This window comes from Apteryx rowi, unplaced genomic scaffold, assembly GCF_003343035.1.
Source record: "Apteryx rowi isolate R43461 unplaced genomic scaffold, aptRow1 scaffold_335, whole genome shotgun sequence".
Classification (NCBI taxonomy): domain Eukaryota; kingdom Metazoa; phylum Chordata; class Aves; order Apterygiformes; family Apterygidae; genus Apteryx; species Apteryx rowi.
Genome location: NW_020449808.1, coordinates 328,877 through 348,208, shown reverse-complemented (window position 1 = coordinate 348,208; position 19,332 = coordinate 328,877). Strand labels below are relative to the sequence as shown.

The 19,332-nt window shown below is 37.7% G+C and overlaps 1 protein-coding gene across 14 annotated transcripts in view; it reads left to right on the top strand.

The window, feature by feature from the left end:
- Positions 1 to 19,332, top strand: part of ARHGEF10 (Rho guanine nucleotide exchange factor 10) — a 111,026-nt gene that overhangs the window by 21,584 nt on the left and 70,110 nt on the right. For 10 of the 14 annotated variants that reach the window (XR_003254576.1, XR_003254579.1, XR_003254578.1 and 7 more), the window contains exons 3-11: positions 2,139 to 2,309; positions 3,614 to 3,904; positions 5,165 to 5,231; positions 6,374 to 6,453; positions 7,530 to 7,586; positions 10,632 to 10,795; positions 14,345 to 14,461; positions 15,697 to 15,811; positions 17,789 to 17,901. Coding sequence is in view for 10 of the 14 variants with exons in the window: in XM_026072048.1 (XP_025927833.1) it covers positions 2,139 to 2,309; positions 3,614 to 3,904; positions 5,165 to 5,231; positions 6,374 to 6,453; positions 7,530 to 7,586; positions 10,632 to 10,795; positions 14,345 to 14,461; positions 15,697 to 15,811; positions 17,789 to 17,901 (1,175 nt within the window). In the remaining 4 variants the exon portion in view is untranslated. Of the gene's footprint in view, positions 1 to 389; positions 523 to 708; positions 1,352 to 2,138; positions 2,310 to 3,613; positions 3,905 to 5,164; positions 5,232 to 6,373; positions 6,454 to 7,529; positions 7,587 to 10,631; positions 10,796 to 14,344; positions 14,462 to 15,696; positions 15,812 to 17,788; positions 17,902 to 19,332 lie in introns of those variants that run through there. The other 4 variants (XM_026072050.1, XM_026072051.1, XM_026072052.1 and 1 more) reach the window with 3 other exon arrangements.

Genomic DNA, 19,332 nt, shown 5'->3' with positions numbered 1-19,332 from the left:
TGGTGATCACAAAACTGTTCCACTTGGAAAACACAAACCTGTGAAATACTAAATTTGAAGTACATGGATATACTGAAAACATATAAAAAATTCCTCCCTTTCTTTTCTCCATTACCATCAAGTAGAAAATAGTCATGCAAAGCCTAGTCTAATAAATGCTGAGTTAGGAGGACTTCTGTGCTTGGCTTCAATGGGCAAATGTAAATATGAAAAGCCTTAATCCAAAGGTTGACTTCTTACCAAAGGATAAAAAAAAAAAAAAAAAAAAAGCATCAAAATTGAATTAAATGTCCTGCTGCCTCAGCCATAAACCATGGCAATAAATGCAGAATAACCCCTTTTTTCATTCTTTAATATTTTTGTAATTAGTTCACTTTTTTCTCCTACAGAAAGACTGCATGAAAGATCTTGTTATTTGTGGCTGTGATAAAATATGCTGGCTCAGCCTGCCTGAAGAAACAGAAGCGTTGGCAAGAATACTTATTACCATGACAATCTAAGCAGTCAAGAGCTATGGATTCTGTGGGTTTTATCATAAAGATACAAAATATGTTCTAGATGGTAGAAAAGCTGATAATATCGTGATGATTCAGGAGATCTTATTGTTCCTGCCGGACTTTGTTTTTAGTATTGTATTATCTGAAGGGGCAGGGTGGTGGGGGGGAACCCTATGAACTTCATTTATATTTTTATAACATATTTGTGTATTTATGTATTTATATAACTATAGCATAAATATATATTATGTTTTTAACATATTTTTACTATGTTGTTGAACACCTGTATAAAAGTTAGATTTTGCTTGTGGTTCTGAGGCAAACCTTGGGAAGAAGGCAGGCCTGGCCAAAAAAAATTCCACAACAACCGCTTCCACCTCAAAGAGATTTCTGATAAGGGTCTTCCCTTCRGAAGATAGGAAAAAAACTCTGGATGGGTGGTTTATGGAGGCAGGAATGAACCCTTTGAGCAACCTGCAGAGAAGGTTTGTGGACACGGCGCCTGGTGGGCAGGGGCTTCCCGCCAGGCAGCTACTGTGCTCCGGCAGAAGCTTTGGATGCTATGCACAGGCTTCCTGTGAACGTGCAGTAAAAACAGCAGTAGCGATAACACAGTGAGAGATCTTAACTCTTCAGGGGATCTCCGTGCCCCTGTGGATACGAACAATAACACAGAGGGAGCTGCTCTGTACTTCCTGCACCCCATCCCCACCCTGGTGTTCAGTGGCAAATCCGTATGGTGTTACTGCAGCACGTTCATAAACAGAGACAAAAAAAAAGGAAGAAAAACCCACTCCTGCTTTCTAGCTGGATTAGAAAATGATTTTATTATTTCAGCTAGTACTTTTTCAAAGGTAAGAACAGAAAAACCAACCCCCCCACCCCACAACCAAATGACTCCTTGATGACTGAAGTGTTTGATAATATGGTTAACAACACAGCACATAAGGTCATTGATATAAAACTAACTCAGACTGAGGTAGAAAGAAGTCTGCTGCTCTTTAATGGTGTGTGTGAGAAAAGTTGCTTTCACTGGCATTTTGACACTAGCTGGTGTCATTATAGAAGCCCAAGCTAAACTGTACTTTCATCTCTCAAAAGGGGTTACTCATTGACACATAGTGTACACCAGGAAAGCAGCGACTTCCCTGGGGCAGAACTTCTCCTTTAACCCCCCTTTCTCTCTCTCTCTCTCTCTTTTTTTTTTTTTAATTCACACTGCCAGTTTTGGATTGTTGTGAAAGAACAGACTTAGAAGAATTAAAAAGGAATAAAGACTTGAAGTCATAAAGTCCCAAAGCTCCGGTTCAAAATACAAATTCATCTGTGAACTTTTCTTGTTTAAAGAATCAGCTGATTAAAAATGTTCATAAAAAGTGTTCTGGTTTTAGTTCATTATGACAGAAGCAAAGATATTGTATTATCAGTTATTTGTTGCTTTCCAGTAATTCCATTTTTAGCATTAAAAAGCTTATTGAGATCTACTTGAGTTTATCAACATATCAAAGAGGTTTTGGTTTATTCCATTAACCTAAAATTCTAAGGCTTAATTGTATAAGCTTCATTCATAATTGGAACATTTACTGATCACATGAAATCATTAATAATAACAAACAACAAAAAGAGTGTCTTTCTGCACAGTTCTAGAGAATGAACCCAAAGTCACTGGTACAAATGATGAAGAGGAGGAAGAAGGAGAAGAGTTTGACTTTGATAGTGGAGATGAGATACCAGAAGCAGACAGACAAGCCCTTATGCCACCTCCTTCTGATTCTGGAAATAATATAGAGCATGAAGAAGCTAATGTCACAGGTAAGTTAGCCTGCCAGTCCCATAGGCTGTGCCTCCCCTAGGCTAAGCAAAGATCAGACTGCTGTAGCATAGGAACCTTTTTCTGATAATGTAATTAAATATTTGTAAGAGTGCCATGGAAAAATTATACAAAGATTTCCATGGAAAGACTATACAAGTGTTTTGTTCTTTCCTGCTGGTTACACTTGTGGTAGATTTGACATTGCAAATGAACAGGTCTTGTCATTTCGGTGAGGTTTCCCATCTGCCTGTGACATCCAAACCAGTGGATCGGTCTCACTCGCAGTACTGTGCTACAGGGAAACTTTTATGTCCTTGCAGCTGCATATGGGTGACTTGAGATAAGTCATCTTCACAGCCAGTATGCTGGTTGCTGATCTGAAGAGCATATGTATATAGAAATCAAAGGAATCAGAATGTTGGAAGTTTATTCATAAGCTGGTGTCTTATTTTATTAAATATTAAAACCCTTAGACTTTGTTAAAACACATGCAGATGTTCCCTGTGCTGAGGTATATTCTGGAAATCACTGGATTCTGCTCAAACCTACAGCAGCTAATTTTATTGACTTCAATCCAGTTTCCTTTTGTAAACAGAGTCTTTGTGTTCATGGCAATTAGAGATAGATAACTCTTCAGGTGACTKTAAGTTTGACAACCTGGAACTTAAACACTGCCTTGCTCTGAAAATTTTTATTGCTGCTCACTCACCTTTTTGTGAACTTGCAGTTAAATCTGATAAACTTATTACTTGGACTCCAGTTCTGCAGCTGTTTTTAAAGTGGCCTTTGGTTCCACTGTACCTCCAGCTAGTCTCAAGAGATATCAGGAAATTTGTTCAACAGGAAATAATTTATTTTTAAGGAGGAAAACTTGGAAAGTTACTTTCTTTCCCCTTTTCTCAGCAGAATTTTTTCAGGAATGTTCTTTAAGGAGTGAGCTTCTAGTGAGCTTTTTCTTTCTTCTCCTCGTAGCTATTACTAAAATATTTCTTGTATCATATATGACAAAAATTTGTCTAGAATCCAGATTTCAAACTTCAGGGTTTAAGGCTCTTTTCAACTATGTGCTCGCTGACACCCTAACCCCCTGTTAGCCTTCCTCCTATACAGGATTTAGGAGTCCTGGAATCGAGTTTTTGTTCTTCCACAGACTTTCTTCATGACCCATCTGTAAAATGGGGACAATAACACTACTTTACTTTGTAGGAATTTTGTGAGTTATAGACTGTAAGCTACTTCTAAAGTAAAGCTTAAATATGAAAAATAAAATCTTGTTTTTTTGTTTTTCATTTTTCAAATAAAGGGACTGATAATTTAGAAAAAAATGAGAAAATACAGACATCGCAATCTGCTGCAGAGGGCACTCCAACAAAAGTAAACCCCTATTCAGTTATAAATATTTCACCAATCCAAGAAAAGGATCCATCCTCATCACCAGAACCAAGCCCTCAAGATGAAAGTACGAGTCCTAACTCATGCAGTGGATATTCTGTTCCTGTGCCCTGTGGCTATGCTGTACCATCCAATTTACCATTGATATTGCCAGCATACTCCAGTCCTGTTATAATACGCAGTGTTTCTGCGGATGAAGAAGGTACTGTATCTACCGAATTTATTTTATTTGGAGGGGAATCCTTGTTTAACTTCAGGTAACTGTACTGTCTTGTGTTTGCRTAGTGCTGTTCCTTGATGTCTGTGGGAGGTTTCGTGTCAAAATTGAAAAAGAACTCTATCCTAGAGTAGGAACTAAAACTTATTGTCAGATATTGAAGAAAAATATTGGTTTATTAAAAAAAAAAAAAAAAAAGGAAAAGTTCCTGTGGGGCTCCACTTGCAGTACTAGGATTGAGATATCTAAGTAAAGATGCATAAGAAAAAAGAATATAGACAGAGTCAGTTCTTTCTCAACCCTTTACTTAAATGAGTTATACTTGACCTTTGGTTTTCCAGCGCCATATTACAACAGATAACATGAGTCAGGACTCTTGGTTTATCTTGCCATTAAGAATATTTAATGTTAATCCCCCCTTAATGACATGAAGTAATTTCCAGATTAATAATTCAGTGCTCAAGCTAAATGTTTTTTCACAAAGCTTTATCATGCTTTAGCTAGGTCCTGGCAGAGTTCTTGTCCCTTTCATCCCCTTATATGCATTTCTCTTTTCAGTCCCAGTGGATTTAAAGTTGCTGTGGGTTTTTATCCTCAATGATTTGACAGATTCTATTTGTCCTTTAGTCTAATTTTAAGATAGAAGGGTAAGAGCGGAAGGGAAATAACTATGGTTTGTTAAAGAAACAGAGACAATGCCCCTATTTTGTAACCAAAAACTGTCAAAATTGGCAGCTTAATATTGAGAGAGCAGGAAGAACAGAAAAATTCCCATACCATGTCCTTTTTCCTTTCTTGTATTTTGAATGTACTAGCCTTTAGCTAGGCAGCAATTCTACTGTAATTCCATATGTAGTGATACATTTTCTTGCAGCCATTGCTGTCCACCACCATTAGTCATACTASCAGGTAAAAACAAATGTCTTTGTGTGTTTTTTATTGCCTGTAAAGGAATATATATTCCAGAAATTAGAATTAAATGCATCAGCCATTCATTGTGATTTCCTCTTAGACTAAACTGCTGTGTCTCTGTGAATTAATTCTTTCATTCACAAAAATAGTGTGAAAAAAAAAAACTCTTAAAAATTTTCAGACATGTTCATTTAGGGATAAAAATGTTGTACAGAAGTAGATGATTCATTAGCAGTTTTAGTAAAATCAGTTTCATATGCTAAAACATACCATTTAAAGCACACCTACATTTTATTTCAAATATTTTGATGATCATGTTTTGTTTCTACTTAGGAGGTGCACAGTCAGCAACCGAAGAATGCCATTGTAGTTCTGTAAACTCAGAGGATCCCCAAAATAGGTGATTGCTAGTTCAACACAATTTAATGATCTATAAAACCTTAATTCCTGAGAAAGCTTGCATTTGATAAGCCAAACATTTAATTTTTCATTTCTGACATTTCCATTTTTTTATTTTCATTTTCTTAGCTCCATAACTCTGCTTGTGTATCAAAATCAGCACTGATTGAGGTCTAATATGTACAACTATGCATGATATTTTTGAGGGAATAAGGTTTAACTTTATAGAATCATAACAATGTTGGCTGCAAGAGACTTCTGGAGATCTCRTAGTCTAACCTCCTACTTTACAGCAGGACTGCTGCCAACATGAGATCAGATCAGGTGTGGTTTTGGTAGTATCTCAAAAATCTCCAGGGATGGAGATTCCACAGCATTTCTGAGCAATGTCTTCACTGCTGCACAAACCTTTTGGTGAACAAACTGAATTTCCCAATCTGCAATTTGCTGACTGTTCCCCCTTGTTATGTGATCTGGCACTGCAAACAAAAAGTTTGACTCCATCACCTCTGCAGCTCTCAGATAGTTTTAGGCTGCTTTTGGGTCAACCTGTACCTCCTTTTTACCAGATTAAATGGGCCCACCTCCTTCAGCCTATCTCCGTGTAGGCCACGTGCTTTAGTCTCCTGACTATCTTGGCAGCCCTCTGCTAGACCCTCCCCAATTTCTCCATATGCTTCTTCAGCTGAGGAGCTGCAAATCCTGAACACAGTATTCCGGGTGCAGCCTCACCAGCACCAAAAAGAGGGGGATAACTGCCTCCCTCAGTCTGCTGGCTGCATGCCTCCTCATGTAGTGCTGTATGTATTTAGTCTTTTTTACAGTGAAAGAGCAGCTCTCATTTCCTGGCTTTCAACAAGATAGTTTTTTGTGTTTTGGTAGAATAACTGAACAACAAAACATTTCCGTGGGAGGGGAAGTGATTTCAATTTCTTGACTAAAATGGTCAGAATAGAGTATTAGACTCTGAAAGACTACTGAAGTAGCATTTTTTAAGTAATCTACAGCCTCAGAGTGAGAACTTGGAGGCAGTGTTTTGGGTTTCTTTAATTATCTTGTCTTTACGGTTACTTAAAAACAGCATTAAAAACAAGCATTATAGTGTAGCTTTTAATGCTTTTGTTTTGTGGCATTTTTTTCAAGTGAAGATAACCAGGTCAGGAGAGAGGATGATGCTTTGGCCAAGTGGGTTGCAGATCCGGCAAATACAGCATGGATGGAAAGTAAGTATCAGCGAGCACTGAAGTACAACTTTAGAAGAAGGTCAGTTTTAAGTTGTGATCAACAGTGTGTGTGTRTGTGTATGTAATGTATATGTGTGTGTAATGTATGTGTGTATGAATGTATATATGCGTACACATATGCATACATTTTACAGGGATGTCTGTATTCACTTTTATTTTATTTTTTAGATATGTTCCAGGGCCAAGTTTTACCAGATAAAAATATTCAATAGTGTAATATTTTAATGTAGAGATTAACATTCACTTTTGCATAGAGTACTTTTTGAAGTCARGGGAATCATATGCTACTGTTTAAGGCAAATCATTTGGCTCCATTGGATATATACATAGTGGAAATTTGCTAAAGTTCATGGTCTCCTTTGTGGCTATATATGAGTTTGCTCTTCTCATAGTTTCGCAATTAAGTTCTTGGAGAAGGTGGAAGGGAAGAAACTTTTTCTTAATGCTTCTCCTTGGCTCTTTGCTGGCAGGTGTGTTTTAGACCAGAACAGAGACCATGCAGTTTGAGGACAGATTGTCCTGGCTATCCTCAGCTCGGACTAAGTGAGAGTTCCCACTGGGCTGGAGGTTCCTGTTACGTGGCATTTGAAACAAATGAGGAATTTGCATCATCATCTCAACCTGCCTCTTAACTTACTAGAATGATCATTACATTATTTACAGTTTTGGTTCTTTTTTAAAAAAATGTATATTACAGCTTAGAGCCAATTAGTAAGGCAGCAARCAGTGCTCAGCTAGCACAGAGCATACCATAGTGCTGTGAAAAGGAGGGAAAAATGTTGGCTGTGGAAATGGATTTCTGTTTTCAGGCTCCCAAAGGTTATCATAAACAACACAGAAAACACTGTTTGAAATTTCTCAAATATCTTATCAATACTGTTRTTGTGCATTCTTGTGGTATTTGATTAATGATGATTAGATGTACTGGCAAAATGCTGATGGAGAGTGGGTCATATCTCCATTATATTCGTATGTGCCAGTATAACCAAAATTCATTGTTGGTCCCAATCAAATTTTATGAGATTTCTCACTTCTTTTTCCTGTTTTGCTTTTAGACCCAGATGAAGTAATTTATGATGATGTGCCAAGAGAAAATTCCGACTCTGAACCAGGTTTGAAGTCTTTGTAATATAAACGATGTAGATCTATTTTAAATTGAAAGAAATGTAGTATGACCTACGTGAATGTGTACTGAATAGATACGTTCACTAAAATATATGTATATGAAATTAACACTGTATCAATAATCAGTGGGTCTTGCAAAACTCAAAACTAACTCTTAACAGAATTTATATCTACAGGTCTCCTATACGATTCTGTTCAAAAGTTGAATTCTGCTTTATGTGGATGTAGAACATGTACAGATACTGTACAATACCGTCCCAATATATACTGTCCCAAATCCCAGAGTGGTGGTGTTCCATGTATTAGAGAAAAGACAGAATTATAGTTTGGGGTATTGTAGCCATGGTGACCTAAACAAGGCAAAGTATGTAGGGAAAGGATATTTTTAAATAGATCAACCAGTTTACAATAATGCATCGTTATCATGGTTGTACAGAGAACTGCTCTATTCTTTAAAGTTCYGCTTTGCATAAAAATATCTGATAGATGAAAAACTATGTTCAGATCACTGAACACCTGTTGAAGAGGAGATTCAGAGAGGCTGTTAACCGCCCTAACTGTGACTGCAGAAATGTTTTATTTCAGCTTCAGAATAATCTAGCTCCTTATTTTGTGTCCATTTTTGGAAAGGCAAGAATAGATTTCCAAGCAGTTGCTGGAGTCAAGATTTTGTCTTGACTGGGAGCAGTGGAACCAGAAGTCAAGAAGCTTATTTAAGCAAGGAATCTCTCAGATTTGTTTTGCAGTTTTTGATCACAGTGAAGACTGTGTTTAAGGCTTTGTTGGTGCTAACAGGTTTTGTTTGACTGGACTGGCTTATTAGGAACTCAGAATCTACTTTTCTTGGCTCTCAGAGGGTATAGGTGATTGCTGAATTTGATTATAACCATGCTAACGATTCAAAAAAGCACTTAAGCTGTAACGTTTTCATTTCTTGTTCTTAGTAGTGCTCAGGCAAGACATTCAGCAAATTTTATTACTGAAATATGTTTCACTTATTATTTGGATTTATTATTAATGACTTAAATGCTTTTATTCCTGGAAAGTCCCTAAGTGGACTGTGCCAATTTGGGAAGGGGCATCTTCCAGCTCAGTCAGGAAACACGTACATGGTGGCTGGGGCTGACCTGGGGAGTTGAGCGGGATGTGGAACAAAGCTTTGCTGAGCATCTCAATCAGAATTTTCAGCTTAACCCAGAAGTTATTAACCCAAATTCTGGCTTTTCATCTGTACCCACAGACATTGAAAGATTCTGAGAAAATACGTAATGGGGGTAATTTCATCTCTGTGTGTTCATGATCTTTGTTTTGTATATTTATATTGTGGGTTTTGACAAGGAGGCACACCTGTTTCACAAACCTGGCAATCTGAGTGCCCCATTCTGCATTAGTGTGTGGGCAAGATGTATCTACTACATCACTGGGTATATCCTGCCCCAATAATGGCATTGCAAAATTTGGACTTATATCATTACAATGATGATTTTTTAAATTTTTTCATTGTGCTAATTACCACTAAAACTTCTCCTTCAGGACATATATTTTAAGAACAATTTTGATATTCATGGAGATTAAAAAAAAAAAAGCATTTAATTATCCCAAATTAAGGGAGATTACTTCATGTTAATTCTAAATAATGTCATTAATGTCAATATAGGAAGATTATTCCTGGTCAAAACACAATTTTTCAATCATAGAATCATGAAATTAGGCAGATGTGTAAAACATGTCAGTTTTCCTTTTGAGTATGTATTTGAGTATGTGTCAGAGCACTGGAACCCAGAGAGTTTGTGGCCAGAGAGGTTGTGGAGTCTCCTTCTCTGGAGATATTCAAAACCCACCTGGACATGATCCTGTGCAACGTGCTGTAGGTGCCCCTGCTTGAGCAGGGGGGTTGGACTAGATGATCTCCAGAGGTCCCTTCCAACCTCAGCGATTCTGTGATTCTGTGATTTTTTTTTTCAATTTAAATACAACCGAAATTCTAGTCTTAAAACAAAAGTATGAATTTTGTTTACTGAGGTATATGCTGCAGCTTTAAATGCTAAGTAATAACCTCTGACAACAGGGATCCCTAGCAGAAGTGTTTACGCTTCTCTAATTGTAATGGGACAAAYGATTGTGTATGTGAAGTGCATGCCTGTTGGCTGATAAGTATTTGATAATAAACATTTTTCCATTTCATTTTGAGTTAGTTTGTCAAATCTGATGTCTGTGCCAACTAAAAAACCAGCTGAGGTAAGGAATGGAAAGTAGAAAGCAATAAAGCCATTAAAAATACTTCCTTAAAACAACATGGAGCAGTTCTGTAGCAATTTTTTGCATTAGTATTTTGGAAACACTTTTCTAGTGTCTTTAACTGGTGGTGCTTTGGTCAGCCTTTGAAATAGAGCTTTCTCCATCTTGAAAAGATTAATATTGCAAGCCTAGTTTATGGGCAAGGCAGCATGCGGATATAAGAGCTTCCTAGTAACTGGTAGAATACCAGTATAGTTCCAAGAATGATAAATCATAAAATACCACAATTTTGGTATATGCTTCTTGCTAATTTGGTCTGATCTGTTCTGATCTAAGTAGTGATATTTTCATTTGATTTTCACAGTGTTTCAGCATTTGTTGTTTGAACTGATCATGAAAAAAAAACCTAAAAACAAATGGCAAGCTTGCAAATGGAAGGTTGATTTTAATCCGTGCAGACCCAGGTTCACAGCTACAGTTTCAGCTTACTCTGAATCTCTTCTAAAGCATGTCATGGGATTTGGACAAAACAGTATAGTTTGAGTACAGCATGTTTTTAAAGGGATCGTGGTGTGTACCCAGAACACTGGTCATGTGTCCTGTTTAGTATTCTGTTTTAAGAAAGAAGACCTACTTTGGCTGTTTGAACACTGCATCATTTTATTTCTATTAGAAAGTGTCCATACAAAAGTCTATGTAGTTCTTTGTAGTACATAGTGAACAAGCTTTTTGATGTTTAAACAAACAGTAATTTCAGTGTAACTTAATTTTTTATTTTGGTGTAATTCTTGCAGAGGAAATGATTTATGATGATGTTGAAAATGGTGATGATGGTGGAAACAGCTCCCTGGAATATGGGTGGAGTTCAAGTGAGTTTGAAAGCTATGAAGAACAAAGTGATTCTGAGTGTAAAAATGGAATTCCCAGCTCCTTTTTGCGAGGCAACCACAAGAGACATGTATGTATCCCCACAGTGCTGCTCAGTGATTGARATTATTCTGATTTTCAAAACCTGCCTTTCTCAGCTGTGTTTCCCTTCTCAGTGCAGTTTCAAATACCAAGAACATCTTTTTAAGAGAGACATGAATCAGTGTGGGAGTGACAATTCACAACAAAATATAGCAGGGAAAGTAAAAGATGAAAATGTTAAACAGGAGCTCCAAAAAAAGAAATCCTCAAATTGGATAAAAATGGAATTAAAAATTGGATGATTTTTTCTCTTGGGCTGTTCCTCACCTTTTCTTCTTTTGCAGCTGATAATTAGTGTAAATGATAAATAAGTGTGAAAAATAATGTGGAAAATGAATGGAGTAACCCTGAAAAAACTTGACGTTTGGGATCCCTCAGGTGCTCAAAAGTGTTCTCTACCTTTTTATCTTAAATCTGCATCACTTCTTTTGCTTGAAGGTGACTGTGCTTAATTAAAAAACAAAAAAAACCCCAAAACAACAAAAAAMCCCYAATGATCAGAGATCAGAGAGAAGCCTGTACCATTTAGTAAGGAGAAAAATGTGGTGTGGTGGAACTGATCTATCTGCAACATCTCTGGGTCCTCTGGTCTAATACCTTTGGCTGCATCTGTTCAGGGAGAAGCAGGAGGACACTGATGACATGGGTATGTGCTGGCTGCGTCTTGACTGTGTATCAGGAGCAGACCTAGACTTTCACAGGCTGCTTCGGCTCCTCTTTTGCCATCATGCCCTTTCTCTAAGCAGAAAGTCCTGGCATGAGAGCTGAGGGGCTGCACTGTGCTTCCTGCTGCGAGTCCCTGCTCCAAATGGCCGGAGGACCAAGGTGCGCAGCAGAGCTTTGCACAGTGTCCTACTTCACTGAGCAAGGGGATGGGGTCCAGTCCAGTGCCTGGAGTAACTGTGGAAACCTCAACGTTTTTCTGGTTTATACTAACTAGTAATAGACACCTGTGAGCTACTTCACGACTGGTACCATYAGAGTACAAAATGCTCCAGCTGCCTGTAGGGTGGTTAGGAGGTTGTAGAGTAGCACCCACAGCTGGGGCAACAGAACAACAGAAAGAAGAAATACTGCAGGCTGAGAACTGAATCTGTGYGTTCTGTCTCTATTTTCATAGAGAAAGGCATGCTTTCTTTCTTTAGCTGCTTTCTGCTTCTTTGGTTCTAGATATTTTTTGCTCTAATTTAAGTACTACTTTTGTTTCCATCCTCATTTTGCACCTTTCTTTCAGGGAATGCAATCCCAGTAAAGTTGCACTTTCAAACAGAAAATGTACAAGAAGGATCAAAGCTAGGGAACTTGCTCAGGACGGGATTACTGAAGAGACACCATATATTCTTCCACAGGACCCATATTTTGATTATGCAGGTTTCTTATCTCAGTGAAAATAAAAACCTTACTRTGTATGTTTCTCCCCAGTATCCACGATCTCCTCCTCCCAACCTCCATCCTTGCTGACAGCCCTTCAGAAATCAGGGAGTGAGCAATTAACTGAAGGACTTGATCCTACTCAAATCAGCACTTTGTAAGTTGAGTGCTGATCTTTGGTTTTGTTTTTTTGCTCCTGACTAGAACAAACTTAAGCTATTGCAGCTGTTTCTTTCTGGGAATTTTTGAACTAGACTGAAGCAAACTGAGTTTGACTTTTGAATACCTTTGGAAAAGAGTGGGAAATACTTTACATGTGAGCGTGTGAGTCTTAACATGGCTGCTAGTTTGTTTGTTTTTTAATACTTCTTTTTCCTGTTATCTGTAGCTTCAGCTTTGGCTGTAGTTATAGGAATCTATTTACACACATGCACAGAGCAAGCTTTAAAACTATTAAAAAATATTTATAGGTATACTTTGATCTCCCACAGGGAAATATTTGACATGCATTGAGAGGATGGTGCCAGGAAGAGGCACAAGGTGTCTGAGCAAGAGACTGAAGAGCGGTGGGAGGGAAGGGGCATGCTGTGAGGCGGCTGGCATGCAGCTGGATTTTCCATATTTGTGACAAAAGATTCATTGCATTTTCCAGACTTGTGACAAAAGGAATTGCATTTAAGGAGGATGGGAATAAGATACCTAGAAACACATTAGTTGGGGGATGGAGAAGTCAAGAGACTACCTCACCTGGGTGAATTACTGGGAGGTGGAAAATGACTAGAGGAGGGGTTTGCAGAAGGATGAGGAAAGACAGAAACTGTGGGATTGTTAGGGTACAAAACCTGCACAGACTTTCCAAAGAGGCAAAGAGCAATCCCATCTCTTTATATCCATTCCCTGTATCCACTCCTTTCACTAACCCTCACTTCTGCTCATATCTTGCAGTAGATCTTGCAATATTTTCCCAGCAAGTCTCCTTGTATAGTCTTTCAGAGCTTATGGGGGAACTGGCTTGGTCATTATTATTTGCGTCCATTGAAAAGTACAGGAAAGCTGGCGGCATGATTTTAGTTGTAAGTGCTGATATGATTTCCCTCAAAGTCACTTTTTAATTTTGTCTTTTTATTTTATTTTATTTTTTTAACAACTGGAAAGTGTTTATACAATTAAATGTTTCTAGGTTGTGAACCAGATGCTGTTCTCAATTATACTGGTATAATGCCAGAATCATAGTGGTGGAGGTAATCACATCTTGAGCTAGCCTAGTGGAGCTAAAGCCATGCTTGCCCCTCTGTGTTCAGCTCAGTAGGCCTTCCCTTTCCTTTTACTCTGATCTCTTGCCAAGGAATTCTATTGACAATAAGCTGAGGATTTTTCCACTGGATTTCTTTTCTATTATAAGGCACACCAAATATTTATTTTTTTTTTTCCTGATAACATTTCTGCCACTTTTATCTGGCCTTCTCAAAATGTTTAACATGTTAATTAGTATTCCAAGGCATTTCTTCTGGATAGTCCCCTCACCTTTCAAATGGATGTATTCATGTATGACGTATTTATGCCCAAGGTCATATGGTGAGGCTATGACAGAGCTGAGGAAAGGACACACACTTCCTGACTCCCATGCCTATATTCTATTTACAAGATTACGTATCCTTCCCTAAAGATTCTTGTTATCCAACTCACTAGCACTGTAGTTTTCTCAGGTGCTAGCAACCTCTTCAGATAGTTCAGCTGGTATTTGCCCTTTGAGAAATCTTCTGATTCATCATGTTTAAGGACAGTCAGAAATATACTTGCTGGGATGCATGCTTCATAGAATGATGCTCTCAGTTAAAGTTAATAACACTGTCTCCAAATGGTTTGTAAGAGATGTGCACTGTGTAGTTAATATGCAGTTAGCTTAGACGAAGTGACTTTGTCTCTGTCTTTACATAGTTGCCAGTGTACCACGAACATGCCTGGCTGGGTTTCAGTAAGTACAGTGATATGCAGAAATAACTGGAAGTCCATTCATCACACTGGAGCTGCCCTAAATGATTATGTTCTCTCAGTTGTCTGTGTGTCAGTAGGCAAGCATGGCAACGTGCATGATGTACTCGAGTACTTTAGTGTTAAGTCGCACTACAGGCTTTTTGAAAAGATTGTGTTTTTTTATACACTGTAGCTTTCTCATGACCTAACGCGTTTAAAGGAGCATTATGAAAAAAAGATGAAAGATTTGATGGCAAACACAGTGGGAGCAGTAGAGATTCAGCAACTAAAGCAAAAACATGAGCTGAAGGTAGTGTAGTTAATTTTTGTAACTAGCTATGTATTAAATGATTGTTTTTCCAACACAGGCAATGTTGTCTTTTTCTTTTAAATAATAGCAACTTGAGTTAAAAGAGTGGGCAATAATTTATATAAAATGAGCTCCAAATGTGCTGGGTTATTATACAGTTTGTTTTAAAAGTACTTTGTCAAGGACTTTTTCCCATGCTTACTTCATCATTGTAACAGTTTCAGAAGATCAGATAGGACATTGTCCTTCCTCACTGCCCAATGCCCTTGTCCCAGAGCCTGAGCCAAGAATACAGCCCTGGCRCCTCTGTGAAACCCCACGGAGCTCCATAGGGCTCCCATGACCCCCCTTGTCTGTCTGTATCGGATCAAATGGTAGCACTGGGAATCCTCTCCACTCTGAATGGAGCCAATATGAAAAGGCTGTGTTTTTGCTAAAAACTTCAGCTCAAATAGAGAAATTGCCCGATTACAGGAATATAGCTTTGTTTTTGTTCTGATGGGGTTGATGATGTCAGCACAGTTCTGGCAGTAGTGTTATTTTTTTGCTATGGCTGCATTCAGGAAAGGCAGAGTACAAAGCAGTTTTTAATGAACATTTCCTAGCAAAGCAACACTTCTTTTTTCTTTACATAAAATTTCTTTTTAATGTACTACTTTATTATAAAATTATACTTAATTCTTAATTAAACCAATWTCTCAATTTCTTCAATTATTGAAATTATTAGTTATAACATTTTCTGCAAAATACAGTGTTTATTTAAGAATATAGTTAATATAGAACTGAGTCTAGGATATTGCCTTAGAGCAGAAATACTTTGGCAGAGTTACAGATATATTGTAAGATGATCTAGAACACTGGCAGTTAGTGACCTGTTCTTAGTACTTATTTGCCCTATAATGTAAAGCTGAGCTCTTGAGACTATTTCAAGTTCAGATGCTTGGAACAAAAGGATTCTTAAAGCATTTCTACTGATTTGGAGGTTACAAACAAGGTTGCCGTAAGTCCCTTTCTCCAGGTTTGATTTTATAAAGAAAAAGGACAGATGCGCCAATGTGAAGTTTGATGGATCTGTGTGCTTACCATATAGTCCTTTGACTTTGGGCTATATTTAGAGCCCAAACTACTTGACAATGTTCTTTTAAAAGATGTTTTGATCAAAAGTATTCTGCTTGGTGTGTTTGAATGTGTCCTATTATTCACAGAACATGTAGATTGTATTTTCTATCTTACAGATGCAAAAGCTCATGAGAGCTGCTAGAGAAGGTACAAAAGATGGACTTGAAAAAACAAAAGCAGCTGTGAAAAAGGGTCGTTCTTTCATTAGAACTAAATCTTTTATTTCTCAAGGTATGTGTCAAGTATACTGTGTTTACATTACTCTTTCTTGTTCACACTTGTAGAAAGGAAGTGAATGATCTAGCACTTTTTTGTACTGTAAACTGAGTACTGGCTGCATGAAATCAGCATTATATTGATAAAGTATCTTATAACGTTCAAGTTCAGGTAACAGTTTGGTCAATGCTGCCTGAGTAGTTCTAGATTTGGAATGCAAACCTCAGTGACCTGAGAAACCCGAGGACCACACAGAAGGGTCTGCTCGAAAAAAACAGTGTCATAGATGCTATCTAGATATTGGCAAATAGGATTATGGGAATTATGTTAAGGTACTAAATCTTCCTATTTCCTTCCATCAAGTAACTGCTGAATGACTGTTAGCAATATAGGCTGCTGTTATGACGTGATTTTCAGTGGAGTGATAGCTGACTATTTTAAAAGTCTAAAATGAGCAAAGGATAACAAACACTTTCTGTATTTAAGAGGGGAAGCAGGAGAGGGAGAGTCTGTTTTGCCTTATCACAGTTTGGTGATTTCGGTAAAAGCTGCTCTTTGAATTGGGAACAGTATACTGCACAGGATAAAGGGACCTGACAATAAAAAGCTAAAAGTATTTAAGTTCTTYTTCTAGTTAAGAACAGAAGACCACTCTCTGTCATGACCCTCAGCAACAGCAGCAGGCCACAGTTAACTTTTGTGGGGGGACAGAAAGCAGTAACTGAATACAAACTTCTTCCTTCTTCAGGATAAGTGTGGGGGGTAGTTTGTTTTTCTGCTGAAGTATCAGTTAATTGAATGGCTGTAACTTCAGAGCTTATAAAATTGCAATCGTAAGAGTTTAAAACCACAAGACTAGAACAAGAAGTTTTTAGTGAGTGAGCTAGAGAAAATGAATTAGCCTAAAGCTGCATTCTACCTGTAAGGACCAGTGTGCATCTTAAATACCTGTCCTATGATAGGTAACCTCTAACTGGTTCTGAACTTAGATAATTCACAACCAGAACATAGAAGGTTATTTGCACAGGCTTTAGTGCCCCAAATACATTCACACCCTCTTGCTGTTGCTCAGGAGAAAATGATCTTCATCAACAGGGCTAGCTTACAATGGACACAGCATTCGTCCTTACATTTCTAGAGGTTAAGCAGCAGGGATAGGTTATCTATGGATGGTTTAATCTCTTAGCCACTTACCAAATCAGCAGGGAGCTGGTAATGAATTGCTCAGTTAAACTCATAAATTCCACTGCTAACAGAACTGCTTCCCTTAGTTCCCCATTTGTTCTAAGCCAATTTTTCACGCTATCCTTTCTCAGATCACCTTTGCACATCTGGTTGCTTGAGTGGCTGTGTACTGCCACCTATCACTGCAGTTTGGTGGTGCTTTTTGCATAAAATTAGCATTGAGAAGTACATAGTGGACCATGTAGAATCTCTTATTCTCATTCTTTACAAAGGCCAGCATTTTCATATGTTTGGTTACTTATTTAAATTCTGTTTATGGAGGGCTGTATGGCATTTCTTAAACTTGGTCATATGGAGGTATTTAATATTTTCCTAAAGGCCATTTCAAAACTGCAGCCCCTGGAGCCACAGTGCTTTAACCCTAGTTGTCATGTCAGAGTATGTTCTGGCAGCCCTGTGCTCTGGGCTGTGAAGATGAAGGAGAGGTCAAGTAAAAGATGCATGGGTTGTCACCTGCTGTGTGGATTTTAGGACTTTGAGATATCTTTTGATATAACTGTTTGGTGGTTAAAGCATTCAGATGTTCTACATTAGTGCGCCCATCAATGCTGAATGTGATTTCATAGGTGTTACAGAAATGCTGGGAAATTTCATTATTTGGTGAGTGCAAATAAGACTACTGTGTAATTACTGGCCTTGGGAGATAGGATCCTTGTTGGTGGTGTTGTGTTTTATTTATCTGTTTTTATTTATTTTTTAACCTATATGTTGCAAAAGTTGACATATTCGCTGTTCAATTACTTGTAGACCATAGATCACCATGTCTGGAAGAAGAAGAGCTGAATTTATTTATTGATGTGGACTGTATGCATGCAGAAGCAATTATGACCCCTATGCCTGAAGGACTATCACAGCAGCAGGTAGTAGACTTTTGGGAAACTGATCTTCTGCCTCTTTTTTCTCCCTTCTGCATCAATGGCTCCTAGGTACCTTTCCCTTCAAACATATTGACCTTTAGCTTAAATTAAATGGAGATCAAATTCAGACCTGAATGAGTATAAGCATTTTTTGAAAATTGGTATTTGTGCATATAGTTGCATCTGTCCTAAATTCAGCAAGAAATGCAAAATGTTGTTTTGCATTATAATATTATCTATAATAATTATATTACTTTCTGAATACTTAAATGTGAGATGGTTTTGAGGAAAAAAAAGAAGTGTTCAAACTTTTTCCTCGAGTCAGAAGATGTTGCTGGTGCTCCTGGATTTCTATTTGAAATGTAGAGAATATCCTACATATTTTCTAAACCGTAAGGTTTCTTCTGTTTTAAAAAATTTGCCCACAATAGATCAGTTCTACGAAAGAGTAGTTCTTGCTGTTCTCCCATTCAAACTCTGTAGTCACTGCAGAGGCCGCTTCAGAAAACACTGAAATCGGCATCAGTTAGAAGTTTTGGTTGAAAATAAATCCTGTGGGTTCATGTTATCATCTTGTTATGCAAGGTAATAATAATCATATGAGAGTTTTTAGCTTCTAGTGGTGTCAAGTCCTGAGTTGGTCAGTACCTTCAGAAAATGGTGAATAAGTCAATGATATTTCTTGAAAAAACAAATTAATTAAAGAACACTTGAGGTGAGTGATACAGGGTGGGGTTTTTTTTGAAGTTTGTTTTTTTAGTGTTTAATGTGTCCAGCACAATAAAGTGCTGCATCTTGTATGACTGCAACTACCAAACGGCATTCCATTATTTTAAGATTTCATTATATTGTAAGATCCCAGAATCAATYGGAATGCTGCATTTTCCTTCATTCCAAATATGTGTTTGAGGGTTTTACTGATTTTTGTAARTAAAAATAAATGTACCCTCTTCAGGAAAAAAATCAGAGAGAGCTCTTACTTTGATAAAAACTGGTAATTGTTGTGGAGGTCATGGTATATGTTGTGAATCTACTGATAGCACTAAGTGATGTATTTGGTAATTCTGTAATATGTGTGCTTTGCTTTTCTGTGTTTTCAGTTCTAGAAAAGTCCCTGTTTATGGCAGTAAGACACCCAAAAAAGTGTCCTGTAGGTTCAGGTTCTGGAAAGATTCTTCCTCCCCTCAGTGTGTTTATTACTTGGCAGTGCACTACAGATTATTGAAAACGTCTGTCTGTTATAGCTGAAATTACAAAACTGAAGCTGAGTTGGCAGAGAAAATTCATACTCGGCACAAGCTGAACTGACTTTAACTGAGAGACCTGAATAATCTGGAATCAGGCAGATGGAAACAGCTAGTTCCATAGTGTCCAAAGAAATGGGGAGATTTCCCMAAAAAATATTCAGATATAAGAGGCCTGTGTGGCATAGAA